Source organism: Myxine glutinosa, chromosome 9 (assembly GCF_964187855.1).
Source record: "Myxine glutinosa chromosome 9, kmMyxGlut1.1, whole genome shotgun sequence".
Classification (NCBI taxonomy): domain Eukaryota; kingdom Metazoa; phylum Chordata; class Myxini; order Myxiniformes; family Myxinidae; genus Myxine; species Myxine glutinosa.
In genome coordinates, this window is record NC_136269.1 from 105422376 (window position 1) to 105438826 (window position 16451).

Sequence of the window (16451 nt, forward strand, 5' to 3'; positions counted from 1 at the left end):
ACATATTTACTCATTTGTGAATATCTGTAAAACTGTCGCACTCAGGGTAGAGTTAATAGTAGAGGGAACTACATTGCGTGCCACACTAAAGTAGGTAAAAATTTATCGGGTCGGGACGCCCCGAGGGTAGAGAAGGGTGCAATGTTGCGAATATGGAATTTGGCCTCCATATCCGCTTGTAAATATTCCCCTATTTTCCCCAATACTCCCCAACTATCCCCAATCCCCCATTCCCTAGTCCCATTGTCTGTAAACAACAATCAGTAGAGCCGACCTTCCCCTTATTCCCCCATTAAATGTCGTGCCCAGGTCCACCGCACCACACGTAGACAACTTTCGGACATCTTGCTAGTTATTCTTAGTCTATGTCAGTTAAGGCCTCGTTTCCATTAATTATGACTCTTCGTTGCACCAGAATGTGATTATATGGCATCAGTAGTGAGTTTAGGACCTTTCCCATACCTCCTTCCATCTTCCATACCTCCTTCCATCTTCTTCCACAACTATAACTACAACAACAGAGGAGATGGGGGCGGCGCGGCGGCGCGGGGGAGGATGCGTCCTCACACCGGCTCGGCGCTCCACGGGGTTACCAGAGGGGCTGGCTGTCAGCTCCTCGTCAAGGGCGGAGCCTGGTAACCCCCCCCGCACCCAATCAGAAGGGCGGACCGATTCCATCTGGGGCGGAGCTAACGAGCCGAGGGCGTGTCACTCCCCGCCGGATATACGTGGCGACTTAGCGGACGTGACGAGAGATGCGCCCCCAGCTGGAGAAAGAAGTACCTGCGCGCGCTGAGTCAGAGGCGCCCCGCCTGAGAAAGAACGTTGCCTGCGATCGCTGAGAGGAAGCGAACCCGCCTGGGAAAGAACGTTACCTCCGAGCGCTGTGACCTCCCCGCATCTTTGGACCGGACCGAACCGTGTGGATTCTGCCCCGAGCCCAGGTGCACCTTGAGCCATCGATACCCGCTTTCCTGCCATCAACCCCCGTGTGAGTCAGCCGTTGTCCCGTTTATCTGTCGTCTGTCCGGGGTCAATATAAGAGTGTGTCTAAGTGCCTGTCTTCCTGTGATATACCTCTAGCCCCTGTAATCTAACCTTTCCGTACGAATATAATTGAGAATCGAAACATTGGTGTCTGTCATTATAATCCAGCCGGGTGTCTTCTTTTCCTTTATTGATCCAGCGTAGCGCGGCTCCGTCAACGTCGAGTATAATCGGGTAATTTGTGCGGACACGACGGCCATTCCGCTCGGCCCACCTTAACATCAAAGTCGTGTCTGTAACAATATATATATATATATATATATATATATATATATATATATATATATATATATATATATATATATATATGTAGTCATGGTAGAAAATATCATGGTTTTGGATTGGGGATCTGAGATGGTGGTGAACAGCTGTCTTGAAGACCTGGAGGGAAGGATGAGATTGGAGAGGGTGTGGAAGTTGGTTCCACAGGTGGGAAAAAGAGGAACAAATGTGGAGATGAGGAGTGAGCCTCGATTTAGGTAGTTTTACCAGAATGGGGTTAATGGTGGACCGTGAGTGTCCTGCAGAAACCTTGGTGAAACAGAATATTGAAAGAGCAGAGGGTGCAAGACCAGAAAGGAGGTGGTAGAAGACAGAGAGACCACCGACCTATCTGCACGGGGGAAGTGATTGGCCCATGACAGCTTCATTGCGGGAGATTCCAATGATCTTGGAGGCCTTGGTTTCTATCTGAGCGTCAAGCTGAGCAAGATGAGGCAGGGAGGTGAGGCACTGAGGCAGGGAAACCAGGCCAGAGTGGAGAGCGGTACTCCATCAAGCTGCTGATGAAGGCCTTGCAGGTGGACAGGAGTTCAGGTGTGCCATGGAAGGACGATAGAGGCTGGTTTTGGAGGCCAATTTTGACGTGGTTTGCCGAAGAAAGATCATGGCCGATCGTGAGGTCTGAAGAGAGGGAAGAGGCTGCAACCTTCCTGTCTGAAGGATGAGGGATGTCACGGCTCAGGGTGGAGTGATCAGCAAATAAATAAAGGGGATTTTCCAGAGAGTCAAATAAATCATTTATGTAGATCAGGAATAGGATTGGGCCTAGGAAAACGCCTTGGGGATACTCCAGCCTTAACAGAGAGAAAGTTTCTCAATATTCCAGGCTTAGCTTCCCAATAAATCTCGGGTTTTTCTTGAATATTATCCTAAAACTATGTTGCATATGCTACCCTCTGTTTGAGCTTTGCCAAGTCGATTAAAGAATAATGTAATTTATCACTTTAATAACCATGAATTCCATTTTAATAAATCTTCACTCAATGCACCAGTCCATGGAACGTATCCGTTCATAATGGAACCCAACTCTAGCCTCTAATAATACAACATCCATTCCACTTTTTAATTTCTATCTGGTGAAAGTCATCACAAGGTTCCTGCAATTTTCAGTTCTCATGAACCAAATGTACAGTATTGTGTAATCTCTGGTAACTTCCTTAATGCTCTCGGTCTCTATACTCTTATTGCTCCCATTCTTCCTTCTGGTCCTCTTTCTCTTCTTCTTCTTCTTCTTCTTCTTCGCGGAGCCCCCCAAGGAGTATTATCACACTGAAGGAGCACCTTTTCCCTTGCCTCGTCATTGCAATGCCAACTCTCATTTGCATTAAAATGTCATTCTGTGCCTCGTGGTATAAATTACAGGGAAGAAGGAACATGAGCAATCTTTGGCTTGTTTTTATTTACTTAATCATGATGCACTCTGCATTGAGCTCACAATGCTGCAATGGAGGGTTGAAAACAAATGTAGTGTTGTTCCAAAAGTATCGGATAATTGGAAAATCAGCCACTCTTATTTGGTTGGTTTTGAATCTGACTCTTTCATTCTGCTCTGCTTTAATATGCATTCATCCCCACACTCTTCGTTGGTGTCACTAATATGGCCACTCCACTGCTTACCAATGTGTCTTCCCTTCCAGCGTTTGTGACACTCACTTGTGCATTTCGTTATGGACGTGAAGACCTGGATGTGCTGGGCCTCACATTTCGTAAGGATCTCTTTGTCACAACCCTCAAGGTCTACCCACCTTCAGAGGCACCCGACAGCCACCTGGAACCATCACACCTGCAAGAGAGGCTTTTGCGAAAGCTAGGCCCTGGTTCTTTCCCATTCACCTTCCAGGTAGGCAAATGCGAATTGTATCTCAGTTTGCATTCACACAAAGTAACTGATCGTAGTCATATCTTTCGAATTTAAGTTCAATAACTATCTATGCATCACCTATGGGAGGGGGGGGGGGGCAGGGAGTGGATTGGTGTTTTTTTATATAGTCAAGGCTCCTGTAAGAGCTAACTGTACTAGTGCACTGAACAGATCAGGACGCAGCAGGACATAAAGGAAGAGCAGACAGAAGGGGACACAAAAGCAGAGGTGAAGACTAGGACAGAAGGAGACCGACAAAGAATGGGTGTGGGAATGAATGGGGAGGGGGGCAGGAGAGGATGCATGAGGTGGACAAGATGGATACAGAAGGAAACTCTCAGGAGGGGAAACTGGAAATTTGGAAAGAGGAGGGATTGTGGTGGGGGTGCGGATAGGGGGGAGGCAGAGGGTGGTGGTTAACGAGGTTAGTAAAGATCATGGTTTTGGATAGGGGATGATCTGAGATGGTTGTGAACAGCTGCTCTGAAGATCTGGAGGGAAGAATGAGATTGAAGAGGATGTGGAAGTTGGTTCCACATGTGGGGAAAACAGAGGAACAAATGAGTGGAGGTAAACTGTGATCCTGGATTTAGGAACTTTGACGAGAAGGGAGTTGATGGAGGACCGTGCGCCATGCAGAAACCTGGAGAGGGAAGGGGGGAGGGGAAGCACAGGAATAGCAGAGGGTGCAAGACCAGAAAGGAGGGGTAGAAGACAGAGACCACCAACCTGTCTGCAATGGTGAAGTGATAGGTCCATAATACTCGGCTTCATCGTGGAAGATTCCAATAATCTTGAAAGCCTTGGTTTCCATGACGTCAAGTTGAGGAACATGTGAGACGAGGGAGCCAGCCCAGAGGGGAGAACAATACTCCATAACACTGCGGACAATGGCCTTGTGGTGGATAGGAGTTCAGGTGTGCCAAGGAAGGACTTTGTATGACAGAGGATGCCCAGTTGGTGGCGAACTTTGGAGGCCAACTTTGAAATGTGGTTTACCCAAGAAAGATCATGGCTGATAATTACACCCAGGAGTTTATAATGAGACCCAGAAGTTTGGATGGCTGAACTTCCTCTTGTGGATTGTGAAGAAAGTTCATGGGGAGGGGAGTGGGGGGCAGGACAGTTACCAGACGGTCCCTTTTTTCAAGGTCAGTTTTCAAAGTTTTCAGAATCATTGGAATCTCCCACGATGAAGCTAACTCCGAGGGCCTTTCACTCACTCACCGCAGGCAGGTTGGTGGTCTTTCTGTCTTCTACCGACTCCTCTCCTGCCTTGCTCCCCCAGCTCTCTCTGGGCTCTGTCCCCCAAATATTCCTTCAGGTCGCACAAGATCTGCCAACAACCCTCTTATGGTTAAACTGCCAAAATCAAGACTCTCTGCTCACCTTCACTCCTTCATTCCTCTTTCTCCCGTCTCTGGAGCAAACTCCCCCACTCCCTTCAATCTCACTCCTCCCTCCAGGTCTTTAAAACAGCTGTTCACCACCATCTCTTATCTTCCCCCATCCAAAACCTTGATCTTTTCTACCTCCGCTAATTCACCCCAGATACACTTTTTTGAAATTCGAACTTCTTTCCTGGAAGTCCTTGCAGTGTCCTTGTGTTTTATCCTTCTCCCATACCCCCCCCCCCCCACTCCCCTCTTCCCACGCCTCCTCCCCCCAAGCCCTCTCCCTCCCACAGATCTCTCGAAGTCCCTGCTCTCAAATGTTGTGTTTGTGTCCCCACTTTCTGTGTGATTAATGTTAGCTCTTTCACGAGCCTAGAACTTGTATACAAAAAATATATTAAAAAACCCTTGTGGGTTATATAGATTACAGTAGATCTTCGCTCAGTTCTCTAAGTAAAACTTACCTCACGGATGTCGGGATTCCTCCAAATGTCGTTGTTTGATGTTATCCACAGCAGAAGCAACCGTTAAAAAAGCGAATCATATGTGTTTGTGGTTTATAATATTTTACAAGCCCGGCTACGCCGCTGTTTGACTTTCGGTCTTGTTTTTACTTCCTCCACATCTGTCATGTTGAATGGAAATTTTTGTGCCTGGAGTGAATAACAATATGGATGCGGATAATTTCTGTTTGGCATTGTGATCCTTTGTTACAGGAACTAGTTCACAACACTTCCCAGGTCTATCCCTCCTTGTCTGAAATTTACAGAAGACACCCCCCCCCCCCCCCCACCACCCACCCCCTCCCCACGCCTCCTCCCCCCAAGCCCTCTCCCTCCCACACATCTCCCTGCTCTCAAATGTTGTGTTTGTGTATTTCCCCTTCTCTCCCCATCTTGTCTTCCGCTCCCTCTTGTTATATATTTTGTTTGTCTGTTTGATTTGTTTGTGAAATAAATGTTAGCTCTTTCACGAGCCTCGATTCTGTATACAAAAAAAAAACCAAAAAAAAAACAAACAAACAAACAAGACACGTATCAGCTTCTTTTTTAACGATTTTTTTTTAATCCTCATGAAACAATTTCAAAACTGGACTCATGGATAGATTCATGTAAATCTTAGCACAACCTCATGTTTGAAAGAAAACTTTCTTATTCTCTTATTCTTGACTCTGCAGATACCACAAAGCCTCCCATGCTCTGTTACGTTGCAGCCGGGGCCTGAAGACACAGGAAAGGTTGCCTTTAAGCTCACTCTGTGCATGCACGTTGTTCCCTTTAATATGTATTCTTTTTAGATTAAGAAAGCTTTTTAGATATTCCTGATGAGTAAATTAAACAGTAAACCGAAAATCAGCTGCCGTTTTGCTCTCTTGGCTGTTTCACCACATCTTGATGTACCCTGTCATTGATCAACAGCTCAAATCAATCCTCTCATTTTGTCTTTTTTTCTCCTTTCCATTCCCAACATTTCTCTATAGGCCTGTGGAGTTGATTATGAAATCAAAGCATTTTGTGGAGATAGGACGGAGGAGAAATCTGATAAATGGTGAGAATTTGAAGCTTTTGTGCAAGGTGGTGCGCGAAGCCAGCGAGTTCATTCTGTTTGGCACAAAAGGGCATCCATGTAGTTTTCATCAGAAACCTCTATTATTCCGCATCACGGTGCCAAGTCCATTTGAAATAAATGCATTCTGTTGGCCATGGAATTTCAACGGTTAAAGGGTGAGGTGGGAAATTTATGCTTCCGCAGCACACAATGTTCGGCTCTTATGAAATGCGTCAAACTGCTGAATCACAAGTATGGAAAGAATTACTTCTCCTGCTCTGGTCTAGCAGCAGACGACTCCAATAGATTGATGAAAGATGGCTTATCAATTATCCCAGGGAAAATAATTGCTGAACGAGTCGCCACTCCAACGCAGGCCTGATTGCTTGTTTAAAGTCTGCTATTTAATCTGCAAAATGGCTCTTGACGTCAATCACTATATTCTTGTCCAATATAAGGACCGTGACAAGCAGGAATGACTAATCCCACTTTTAATATATTCTCATTCGTAATTGGATTTAAAGTGGTCCCTCGGTGATAGGCAGGCAACATCCTGTTTGGAGCGTCATCAAGTTTCCATTGTTGGAGGTGAGCTACAAAGGAAAGCATCTTCACTTCAATTATAGCTAAACTGGTGGTACCTGCTGGTCATCAATGTGAGACTCTGATGGGATAAGCTCAGAAATGGTTTACTCAAGTTTGAAATTTCTCGGCTCGATTTTATTTCTAATTGAATCGACGGTTCTCAAAGAGTATCTTGTCTTTTACAGGTGGTGTTCACCCTGATTTGTTGTCTGCTGCCATTCGTGCTTGCCCACCTTAAATATTCCTCTGTAGAAATTTAACTCTGCATCAAAGGATACACAAAACACATTAATGGGATACTTCGAGACCTGGGAGGGCTCCATTAGACCTTTTGAGACCTGCATATTGAGAGGACAACCAACAACACACTTTGATCATTTATGTATGCATTTTTCTAAAATCACAGCATCAACGCTTTGCTTTAAGGATTGAAGAATCAGGAAGAGGACATACCTATAGAGTGCAGCAATTTTTTAACATTGGGCCGTGCAGCCTGTTTGTCAGTCATTGTGGGTGATCGAGTGATGGCTTGTCATGTTCGCAGGGACACTGTGAGACTCGTGATTCGGAAAGTGCAATTTGCTCCGGAGCGGCCAGGCCCACAGCCCAGGGCTGAAGCAACACGCCAGTTCATGATGTCCGATGAACCGCTGCACATTGAGGCATCTCTCGATAAAGCCGTAAGCCATGTACACATTTGTCCACACGCATGTTAGATCCCAGGTCAACCTTGTACCGCTGCGTACTTGAATGTTTATGTCATTAAGCGTACTTGACATACTTCAAAACGTACTTGTTATTTCAAAACTTAATTGTGATGAGGTTTTGCTTTTGACAAAAGAAGGCAGTTAATTTAAGCCATGTAATTATTATGTACACAAAATGGCAGAATTTTTGATCCTCCAATCCTAAATACTGTTGCGGATCTCAGTGCTGGCCTTCTCCCCTTACCAAGGGGGGATTAGTCCCCTTGTCTTTGACTGGCCGACGGGACCCAGGACCTATGACGTCCTTCCCGGACAGCGCGAAAAAGGGTCGTAGGACTAGAATCACTATTACCTAATTACTCGCGCTGCCCAGAAATGAGGAAATAGGCGCCGCATGAATCACGCGTGTTGAGACGCCGAGCGGTGCGTACACGCGATCCGTGCCGTGTAGTTGGTGACCCTGGTTCTAGCGATCTCGTTCGTACCACGCTTAGCCAATGGAGAAATCACAAAGGCGATCGAATTGGGAAGAAAGGAATAACAAGATTTATTTACACTATTTACAATGATTCCAGAAAAGAGGGGACACAGTGCAGCCTTAAAAACAGTCTTAACTTAATCCCCAGGACAAACGGGCCCATCTCACACACAGACACACTCACACGGAGTTTGCAACTGCAGGATGAGGTTCACCACATCCAGGGATGGCTCTCGTGCAGCTCTCTCCGGCCTCCGGTTCATCCCGGGCAGATGGTAAGTAGAGGGGCAGGAGCTCTCCGCGTGTCGTTTGGCGCACACGGGTTAATGCGGGGCGAACGGTAGGGTCTGGGCTCTGGCGGTTAATCACTCGCGTTATTACCGCGTTTACTTGCATGGCTGAGTATGCGATATTCGCCACCGGCGCGTCTGGCTGCCTTTCCTTTGGCACGTACGTAATACTGAGATATAGCACAATGCCTCCAAAGCGAGTGCTGCGAATCACGTTCTTCACAGTCCTCTCGCGTGCGCTCTCCCCTTGCGAGTTCTCTGCTTCAGTCGAGTCCTGTTCACCACTCACTCTCTCTCCTTGCGAGTCCTTTGTGCAGTGACCTTTATAGGCATGCCCCGCGAACCTTCTAGCACTTACCAGATGCGCCTTACCACACCCTGTCACGCCATGCCGTTAGAGTCCTGGTTGGCTGGTGGCCCTTACCGTCATCACCTCTGACGCACTGCCTTGATGCCGCCCCACCCGACCCCGCACTCCTCCTCTTAGGCCTACCTCGTGTTACTCGACTAGTGAGCGAGCAAATGGCAGCGAATGCTGCTGGCAGCCAAAGCGTAACAAATGCTGCGGGCAACCAAAGCGTAACAAATGCTGCGGGCAGCCAAAGCGTAACAAATGCTGCGGGCAGCCACATGGGGCGCGGGAACAATTATGCCCATAGAAGTGGAACTTGGAGGGTGGACGCAAAATGAAGGGACCTAAACTCATGTCTTTACACAGCGCAGATATTACGAGGGGAAATGGCCTATACTTACACATACTATGACATAACTAATACTACAGGTGGCCTACGTGTTGCTTGTGGACTAACTATGGGGGGTAACCCCCCTTTAACCTTTAATGATCAATATGTGCCAATCTCAAAAGCGTAGCAATACGTTCCAGAATGCCTGTTCTCTCACCTCCCCTTACAATCATAATACTCCAACACTTCTTTCTCTCTCCTCTTATTTCCTTCTCCCACACTTTCCCCTCCTCCATACTCTCTCCCATCATCCTTCCTTCTCTGCCTTTTCTGTTTTAATTTTCTCAATGTAGACCACTCAGCCCATGCATACATAATACGTAGATGGCTCCTGTCTTGTTCAAACAAGATAAAGAAAAGCAGATGTAGAGACTGCCAGCAACCCATGTGAACAAGCATGAGGAAACTGGCCTTTTCTTTTTTTGTTGTTGACGATCTAGCGATGCAAGCTATAATATCTTAAGGACGTGCTGCCTTTCATATCACCATATTCAAATATGCAATTTGGTGTCTATCTGTCTGTCTGTCTGACCGTGATACATTTGGTCGTTGATTAGCCAATCTCAATCAAACTTGCCAGGGGGACTAAGGGCCACAAAAGGCAGTTGTAGCAACGTAACATGCCCCACTCCAACAGGGGGATTTACACCTTGGACGGACTCTGTATTTAGGTGTATAAATAGCTCGGCGTGGTGTTTGGTGGGGTACAGTACCACTGGAAGTTAAAATTATTACAACCACAAACTATTCTGTCAATTCTTTCCAATGTATGATTACCTTTTTAAACAGTTGCTACTGTTAGTTTTTACCTAAGGTGTGTCACAGTTGCACATGAGCTCCACATGGTTGTTGTTGCTGTTGTGGTTCTTGTTGGAGGTCGATTTTTGAAATGTGCACTCATTGGTTGGACAGCTAGCTGTCAGACCCCACCCACATTTGTCGCTTGACTCCATCACAACACCCACCATGGCACCCAGACAAAACAAGCATTCTGAGTATTGCGCTGCAATACATGTCCCCTACCGGCAGTCTGTCGTCCAGAAAACTGTTGGGGAAATTACCAAAGTTCAAAGTGCCATAACTTTGTCAAAAATGATCGAAACGTCATGAAGTTCGAACTTGATCTGTAACTTATCATAAGGAAACCATGTACCAAGTTTGAAATCATTAGCATTAAGAGTTTAGAAAAAAATCCGGAAAACTGTTCTTTGCGTGACGGACGGACGGACGGACAGACTGACAGACTGACAGACTGACAGACGGAGGGACGGAGTGCAAACCTATAGTCCCCTCCGGTATGCACCGGTAGGGGACTAATAATATGGCCGCCATCTTGGTTTTCTGGTGGGCCTAAACATCAGGCCTGTCCAAGTTTGTTTTGTCAGATTTCCATTGGCTTTGTTTGGGTCGAGTGTTATTCACGATGAGGGTCCCTGAAAAATTTAATCATATGTCGAATAAAAATTATTATCAAGGTTTAATCAAGCCCGTCAGCATGCCTGGTACACACTTCTGTAAAAGAATAGCATGGGAAAACGTGAAAGTAAGGAAACAGCTGATGATGCCCCATATTCCTGCTTCAATGCAATATTTATCGATCATTCGCGTAAGCTTCAGTTTGCACACAGATTTATACGAGTTGCATTTTTCAGGTTAAACCTTCCATTAAAATTGGGTCATGAATGCAAAAAGTGTGCAGTCTCAAACTTCCAAGAGATTGAAGATCACTGAAGTGTGAAGATATGCTCAAGCACGAATAAATGTATTAATTGACTACACTTCTGAGAAAGTACAAGGATATACAAGGAACTTGGACATGGGAAGAGGCCATTTAGCCCACCATGTCTGTGTTCTATCAACATCATGTGAATTCAATCTATCAGTTTATTTACTTAATTTCACTGGGGAGCAAGGGAAGTGAGGAAGACAACAGTTGAGCAGGCACAAGAACATCACCAGGTGTTTCTTCTCAGAGTTTTTTTTGGGCTGGGTTGTAGGGTGAGGAAAGAAAAAACATTGACAGCATGTTCACTTTTTGATGAGACCCTTTCACAGACATCACAATCAATACACACAAACACACACACACACATATATATATATATATATATAAATATAATTATATATATATATATATATATATATATATGTATATATATATATATATATATATATATATATATATATATATATATATATATATATATATATATATATATATATATATATATATATATAAAGTGAAATGTCCGTTTGTTTGTTAATTTGTGAACCTACTCCTCTGAGCTCCCAAGGTTAATCGGCACAAAACTTCATAGGATAACATCTTTTACCACCCTGCACTTAAATAGGGGTTTTAAAACAGTTATTTTCTCACAATTCATGACTTAAAACCATCCGAGCCACCTTCTGTCGCCATGATCTCCGAGGGTCGATCCACATATACAAATCTTCATAAAAAGCCCAATTTTTATTGGATTTAAACACGGATATCGATATAATTAGTTTGATGGTGAGCTCCAATCATCAAATATGTTATCATATGTGAGAAACAACTCTTAATTAAGACGTTACCATGATGGATAAGTTCTGCAAATAAGGCGTCACGTAACCTCTCAAATGCGCTAATTATTCAAAAACCGAAAATAGTACAAACACAACTTATACATCGTTTTAAAGGTAATTTTACTGCTCATCTAACTTCACTCTCAAGTGGGAAAACATATATTGTAGAAAAAAGGACCCACGTGACACCACCTCCAAACCGCCACTTGACAACGGGGGAACCTTCAATGATTACCTCATGCTCACAACAAGGTGAGTTGTTGTTTTGATTTGTTTGGGATCAAACTGCTTTGAGCTCCCAAGGTTAATCACAACGAAACTTTCTACCGTCAGATTTTTAACCACGATATACCTGAAAATGGGGTCTATACCGTGACAGTGATGAGGAGGTCATGTGGCCCGTTATTGTCGCGTTGCACTCCCGAGTTAATTTATTTACGAAGCCGAGGTAATTTCTTTACTACACCTTCACTCCTTTACACACTTTAGACCCTTTCCACCCCTTAGACCCTTTCCACCCCTTAGACCCTTTCCACCCCTTAGACCCTTTCCACCCCTTTGACCCTTTCCACCCCTTAGACCCTTTTAGACCCTTTCCACCCATTAGACCCTATCCACTCCTTAGAACCTTTTAGATCCTTTCCACCCCTTATACCCCTTAGACCCTTTGCACCCCCTTAGACCCTTTTCACCCCCTTAGATCCCTTTGACCATTTACACTCCTTTAGACCCCTTTGACCATTTACACCCCCTTAGAAACCATTGACCCTTTACACCCCTTAGACCCTTTACACCCCTGAGAACATATTTAGACCCCTTTTAACCCTTTACACCCCTTAGACCCCTTTTAACCCTTTGCACCCCTTAGACCCATTTTAACCCTTTACACCCCTTAGTAGTATGGTAGATAGGTGCAGGAATTGTGCCTTTGATGATACAAGCATGGCATTTGGCACACAGTCAGCGTATGTCCTAAGAAAGACATTTGGCTTTTGGGCCATCGCAGATTTGTCCTTTTTTGAAAAATCGCCGCCATTGTTGTCACAGGACAAATCTGCGATGGCCCTATAGCCAAATATCTTCCTTAGGGCATACTCTAACTGTGTGCCAACTCACGTGCTTGTATCATCAAAGGCACAATTCTCCCAAATATTTCACCTATCTGCCGTACTAAAAATTGGGCGCCATTTTTATTGGACACATCTGTGATGACTCTAATAGTCAGAATATTAACTGTGCACCAAATACCATGCTTGTATGATTCAAACAACAGTTTATACAAATTAATATACCACATACCATATACCCTGGTGTTGGGCTAGGGGCTAGGGTGCCGCCTTAGGATCCTAGGATCCTGGGTTCGAATCCCGGTCGATTGCTGAATTAACGCATGGGGGGTTGACTCAGCCTGTCATCCTTCCGAGGTCAGCTAATTGAGTACCAGTTCACTGGTAATTCCCTGCTTGTCGTAAAAGACGACAAAAAGGGTTGGCGGCAGGAAGGGCATCCGGCCGTAAAACATTGCTTCAAAAAGGGGACCAAAAAACAACAACAACCACGGTTCCCGAAAAAGGCCAACCCCCGCTTTGCGGGGAAAAATGGCCTCTAAAGGTGGTTATTTTTTTATATATTATACCATATACCATATACCATAATATACCACATAAATGGAGGCCATTTTAAAAACATTGTTGTCACAGGACAAATATATGATAACCCTATAGTTAGGGGCCTTTAATTATGTGCCAAATGTCAAGCTTGTATGACCACAACAGTTTATACACAGTAATGTACCAAATATATGTAAAACTAGAACGCCACTCAGTAGAGTGCATACTCCCGCCGTGGGTTGAATTGGAATAATACGTTTTGTTTAACATCCCCTCTCCCCAAAACAATAAATGAAAAAGAAAGTAGGCCCTGTCAGAGAATTTATTTTGATATATCTCGGAATTAGAGGAGAAAAACATCATTTAAGAATAAGAATAAAAGCTTTAATGCAGTAAAGCAGAAAAAAATCTTTCCCAAAAAAATTCCCCAAAAAAATTCCTGGATCCGGAATAATATCCTGAGCTTCACCAAAATCTAATCAATTCTTCCTTATCCCAAGGGCAATCATCCCACCGACTTTCATCCAAATCCGTTCAGAACTTTTCCAGATATCTTGTTCACAAACACACGAACACACACACACACACACACACACACACACACACACGGATGGACACGATCGAATGCATTTCTCCCTGGCGGGAGTAATAAACCTGAAAATCGCAGAGCCAGAACCAGAATTATTTATTTGGTCTGGGAAACCCATGTGAGGTTTCTTCTTCTGCAGCCTCTCACAACCCTGGGTGAATATGCGATCTTTTAAAAAAAAGTTGGAATTTTGCCAAATCTGTTTCAATCGTTTGTTAATATACCTCACCCATTGACAAATCTGGAATTATAATTTTATTTGAGGTTCAAATTAACCCGGGAGATTGTGTCAAACGATGCCTGCAAGTCTGTACATGTGATAAATAATAATTAATTGTCCACAGTCGAAGACTCTTCTTCTTCACGCAAAAAACAACTTCTAGCTTCCAGACCGTACATCCAATCATCTTCAAATTTTGCACACTTGTTACTATTCATGTTACTATTCATGTTACTATTCATTTGTTACTGTTCATGTTACTATTCATTTTGCACACTTGTTACTTCAAACTACAGTATGAAGTTTCACGTCGATCAATGATGGTTCAAGAAATATAAATGTTTTCATTATTTTCGTTTAATTAACGATGTCTGCCAAACCACGTGACCTATCGCAAATTCCAAAAGGAGATTTTAGTGGACTGATATGCTGAACAGATCTGTGAAGTTTCCCCTCGATTGGATCACAAGTGAGGAAGGAGCTAGGTTTTAAAGGTTTGTGCTTGAAAACGTCATAACTCTGAAGCCATGTGATGCATGACGTCATGCTCGTTGACTTTTTTGTTCGTCATGGGAATGCGATTCTGCCTGAAAAGTTTGGCCTCAATATGTTCAGGAGTTTTGGAGAAAATTGGATTTTAGTGTTTTTTGCTCAAAACAATATGGCGGCCGAACCACGTGACCTGTGACGTCATAATTACCATTAAAATATTCTTCAGACCGCGTCCCTCCTATGGTGAAAATTTGCTCTCAATCGGTCCAATTGTTGCAGAGAAAATGGTTTTTAAAGGAAAACAGAAAAAAATATTCCCCCAAAAAATCCCAAATTTTCTTTTTCCTGGATCCGGAATAATATCCTGAGGTTCACCTTAAAACTAATCAATTCTTCCTTATCCCAAGGGCAATTATTCCACCAACTTTCATCCAAATCCGTTCAGAACTTTTCCAGATATCTTGTTCACAAACACACGAACACACACACACACACACACACCGACTGACACGAGCGAATGCATTACTTCCTGGCGGGAGTAATAACAAGCAATGGAGGCCATTAAAAAAAAAATGGCCGCCATTGTTGTCACAGGACAAATCTGCAATGGCCCTATAGCCAAATATTTTCCTTTTGGGCATACTATAACCAGACTCTCTCGTGCTTGTATCATCGTGCCAACGAACGAATTGTATCTCGTGCCAACTCTCGTGCTTGTATCATCAAAGTTACAATTCTCCCAAATATTTCACCTGTCTGCCGTAATATTAGACCTCTTTAGACCCTTTACACCCCTTAGACATGTTTAGACCTGTTACACACCTTGGACCCTTCAAACCACTTAGACTTTTTTTTCTTTTTTTTTGGTATACAACATCGAGGCTCGTGTAAGAGCTAACATTAATCACAAAAAGACAAACTGACAGATAAAGCATAAAATAAAGGGAGCCGGAGACAGGATGGAGAGAGAGAGAGGGAGGCACACAAGTACAACAGTAGAGAACAGGGACATCGGGAGATCTGTGGGAGGGAGAGGGTTTGGGGGGAGGAGGCGGGAGAGGTATAAAACACATGGACATTGCTAAGACTTCCAGGAAAGAAGTATGAATTTCAAAAGAGTGGATCTGGGGTGAATTAACGGGGTAGAAAAGATCAAGGTTTTGGATGGGGGAAGACAAGAGATGGTGGTGAACAGCTGTTTTAAAGACCTGGAGGGAGGAGTGTCATTGAATAGAGAGAGGGAGTTTGTTCCAGAGGCGGGAGAAAAGAGGAATGAAAGAGTGAAGGTGAATAGAGAGTCTTGATTTTGGCAGTTTAACCATAAGAAGGTTGCAGGCAGCTCTTGTGCGACCTGTAGGAATATTGCGTGGACAGAGCACAGACAGAGCTGGGGGAGCGAGGCCGGAGAGGAGTCGGTAGAAGACAGAAAGACCACCAACCTGCCCAGAAAGGCCTTCAGAGTTAGCTTCATCGCGGGAGATTCCAATGATTCTGAAAGCTTTGGTTTCAACAGCGTGAAGCCAAGCTAGTTGTGAGGCAGGAACACCATCCCAGAGGGGATAGCAGTATTCCTTTGAGCTGTGGATGAAAGCCTTGTACGTGGTGAGGAGCTCAGGTGTGCCAAGGAAGGACCTCACACGACGGAGGATGCCCAGTCGGCGACTGGCTTTGGAGGCCAGCTTGGAAATGTGGTTTTCCCAGGAAAGATCATGGCAGATAGTGAGACCCAAAAGCTTGAGTGACAGAACTTGTTGGAGAGGATTGTTCAGAAAGTAGATGGGGGAGGTTTTCCAGACAATCTTTTCGGAGAGACATAGTGAGAGTGTGATATTTGTCAGGATTGAAAGACATGTTCCACTTGTTTGACCAGTCTGTGATTTTTTCCAGGTCTGCAGAGAGTGAGGAGGCTGCAGACTGCCGACCTGAGGTATGAGGAATGGAGCGGCAGAGAGTGGAGTCATCAGCAAAGAGATAGAGAGGATTTTCCAGGGAGTCGGAGAGATCATTGATGAAGACCAGAAAAAGCACAGGGCCCAGAAC

The 16451-nt window shown here is 44.4% G+C and overlaps 1 protein-coding gene across 1 annotated transcript in view; it reads left to right on the plus strand.

Moving 5' to 3' along the window:
- LOC137435149 (beta-arrestin-1) overlaps window positions 1-16451 on the plus strand; it is a 154716-nt gene that overhangs the window by 118870 nt on the left and 19395 nt on the right. The window contains exons 6-9 of the mRNA XM_078784631.1: window positions 2967-3169; window positions 5762-5821; window positions 6065-6132; window positions 7262-7397. Coding sequence (XP_078640757.1) covers window positions 2967-3169; window positions 5762-5821; window positions 6065-6132; window positions 7262-7397 — 467 coding nt within the window. The remainder of the gene's footprint in view (window positions 1-2966; window positions 3170-5761; window positions 5822-6064; window positions 6133-7261; window positions 7398-16451) is intronic.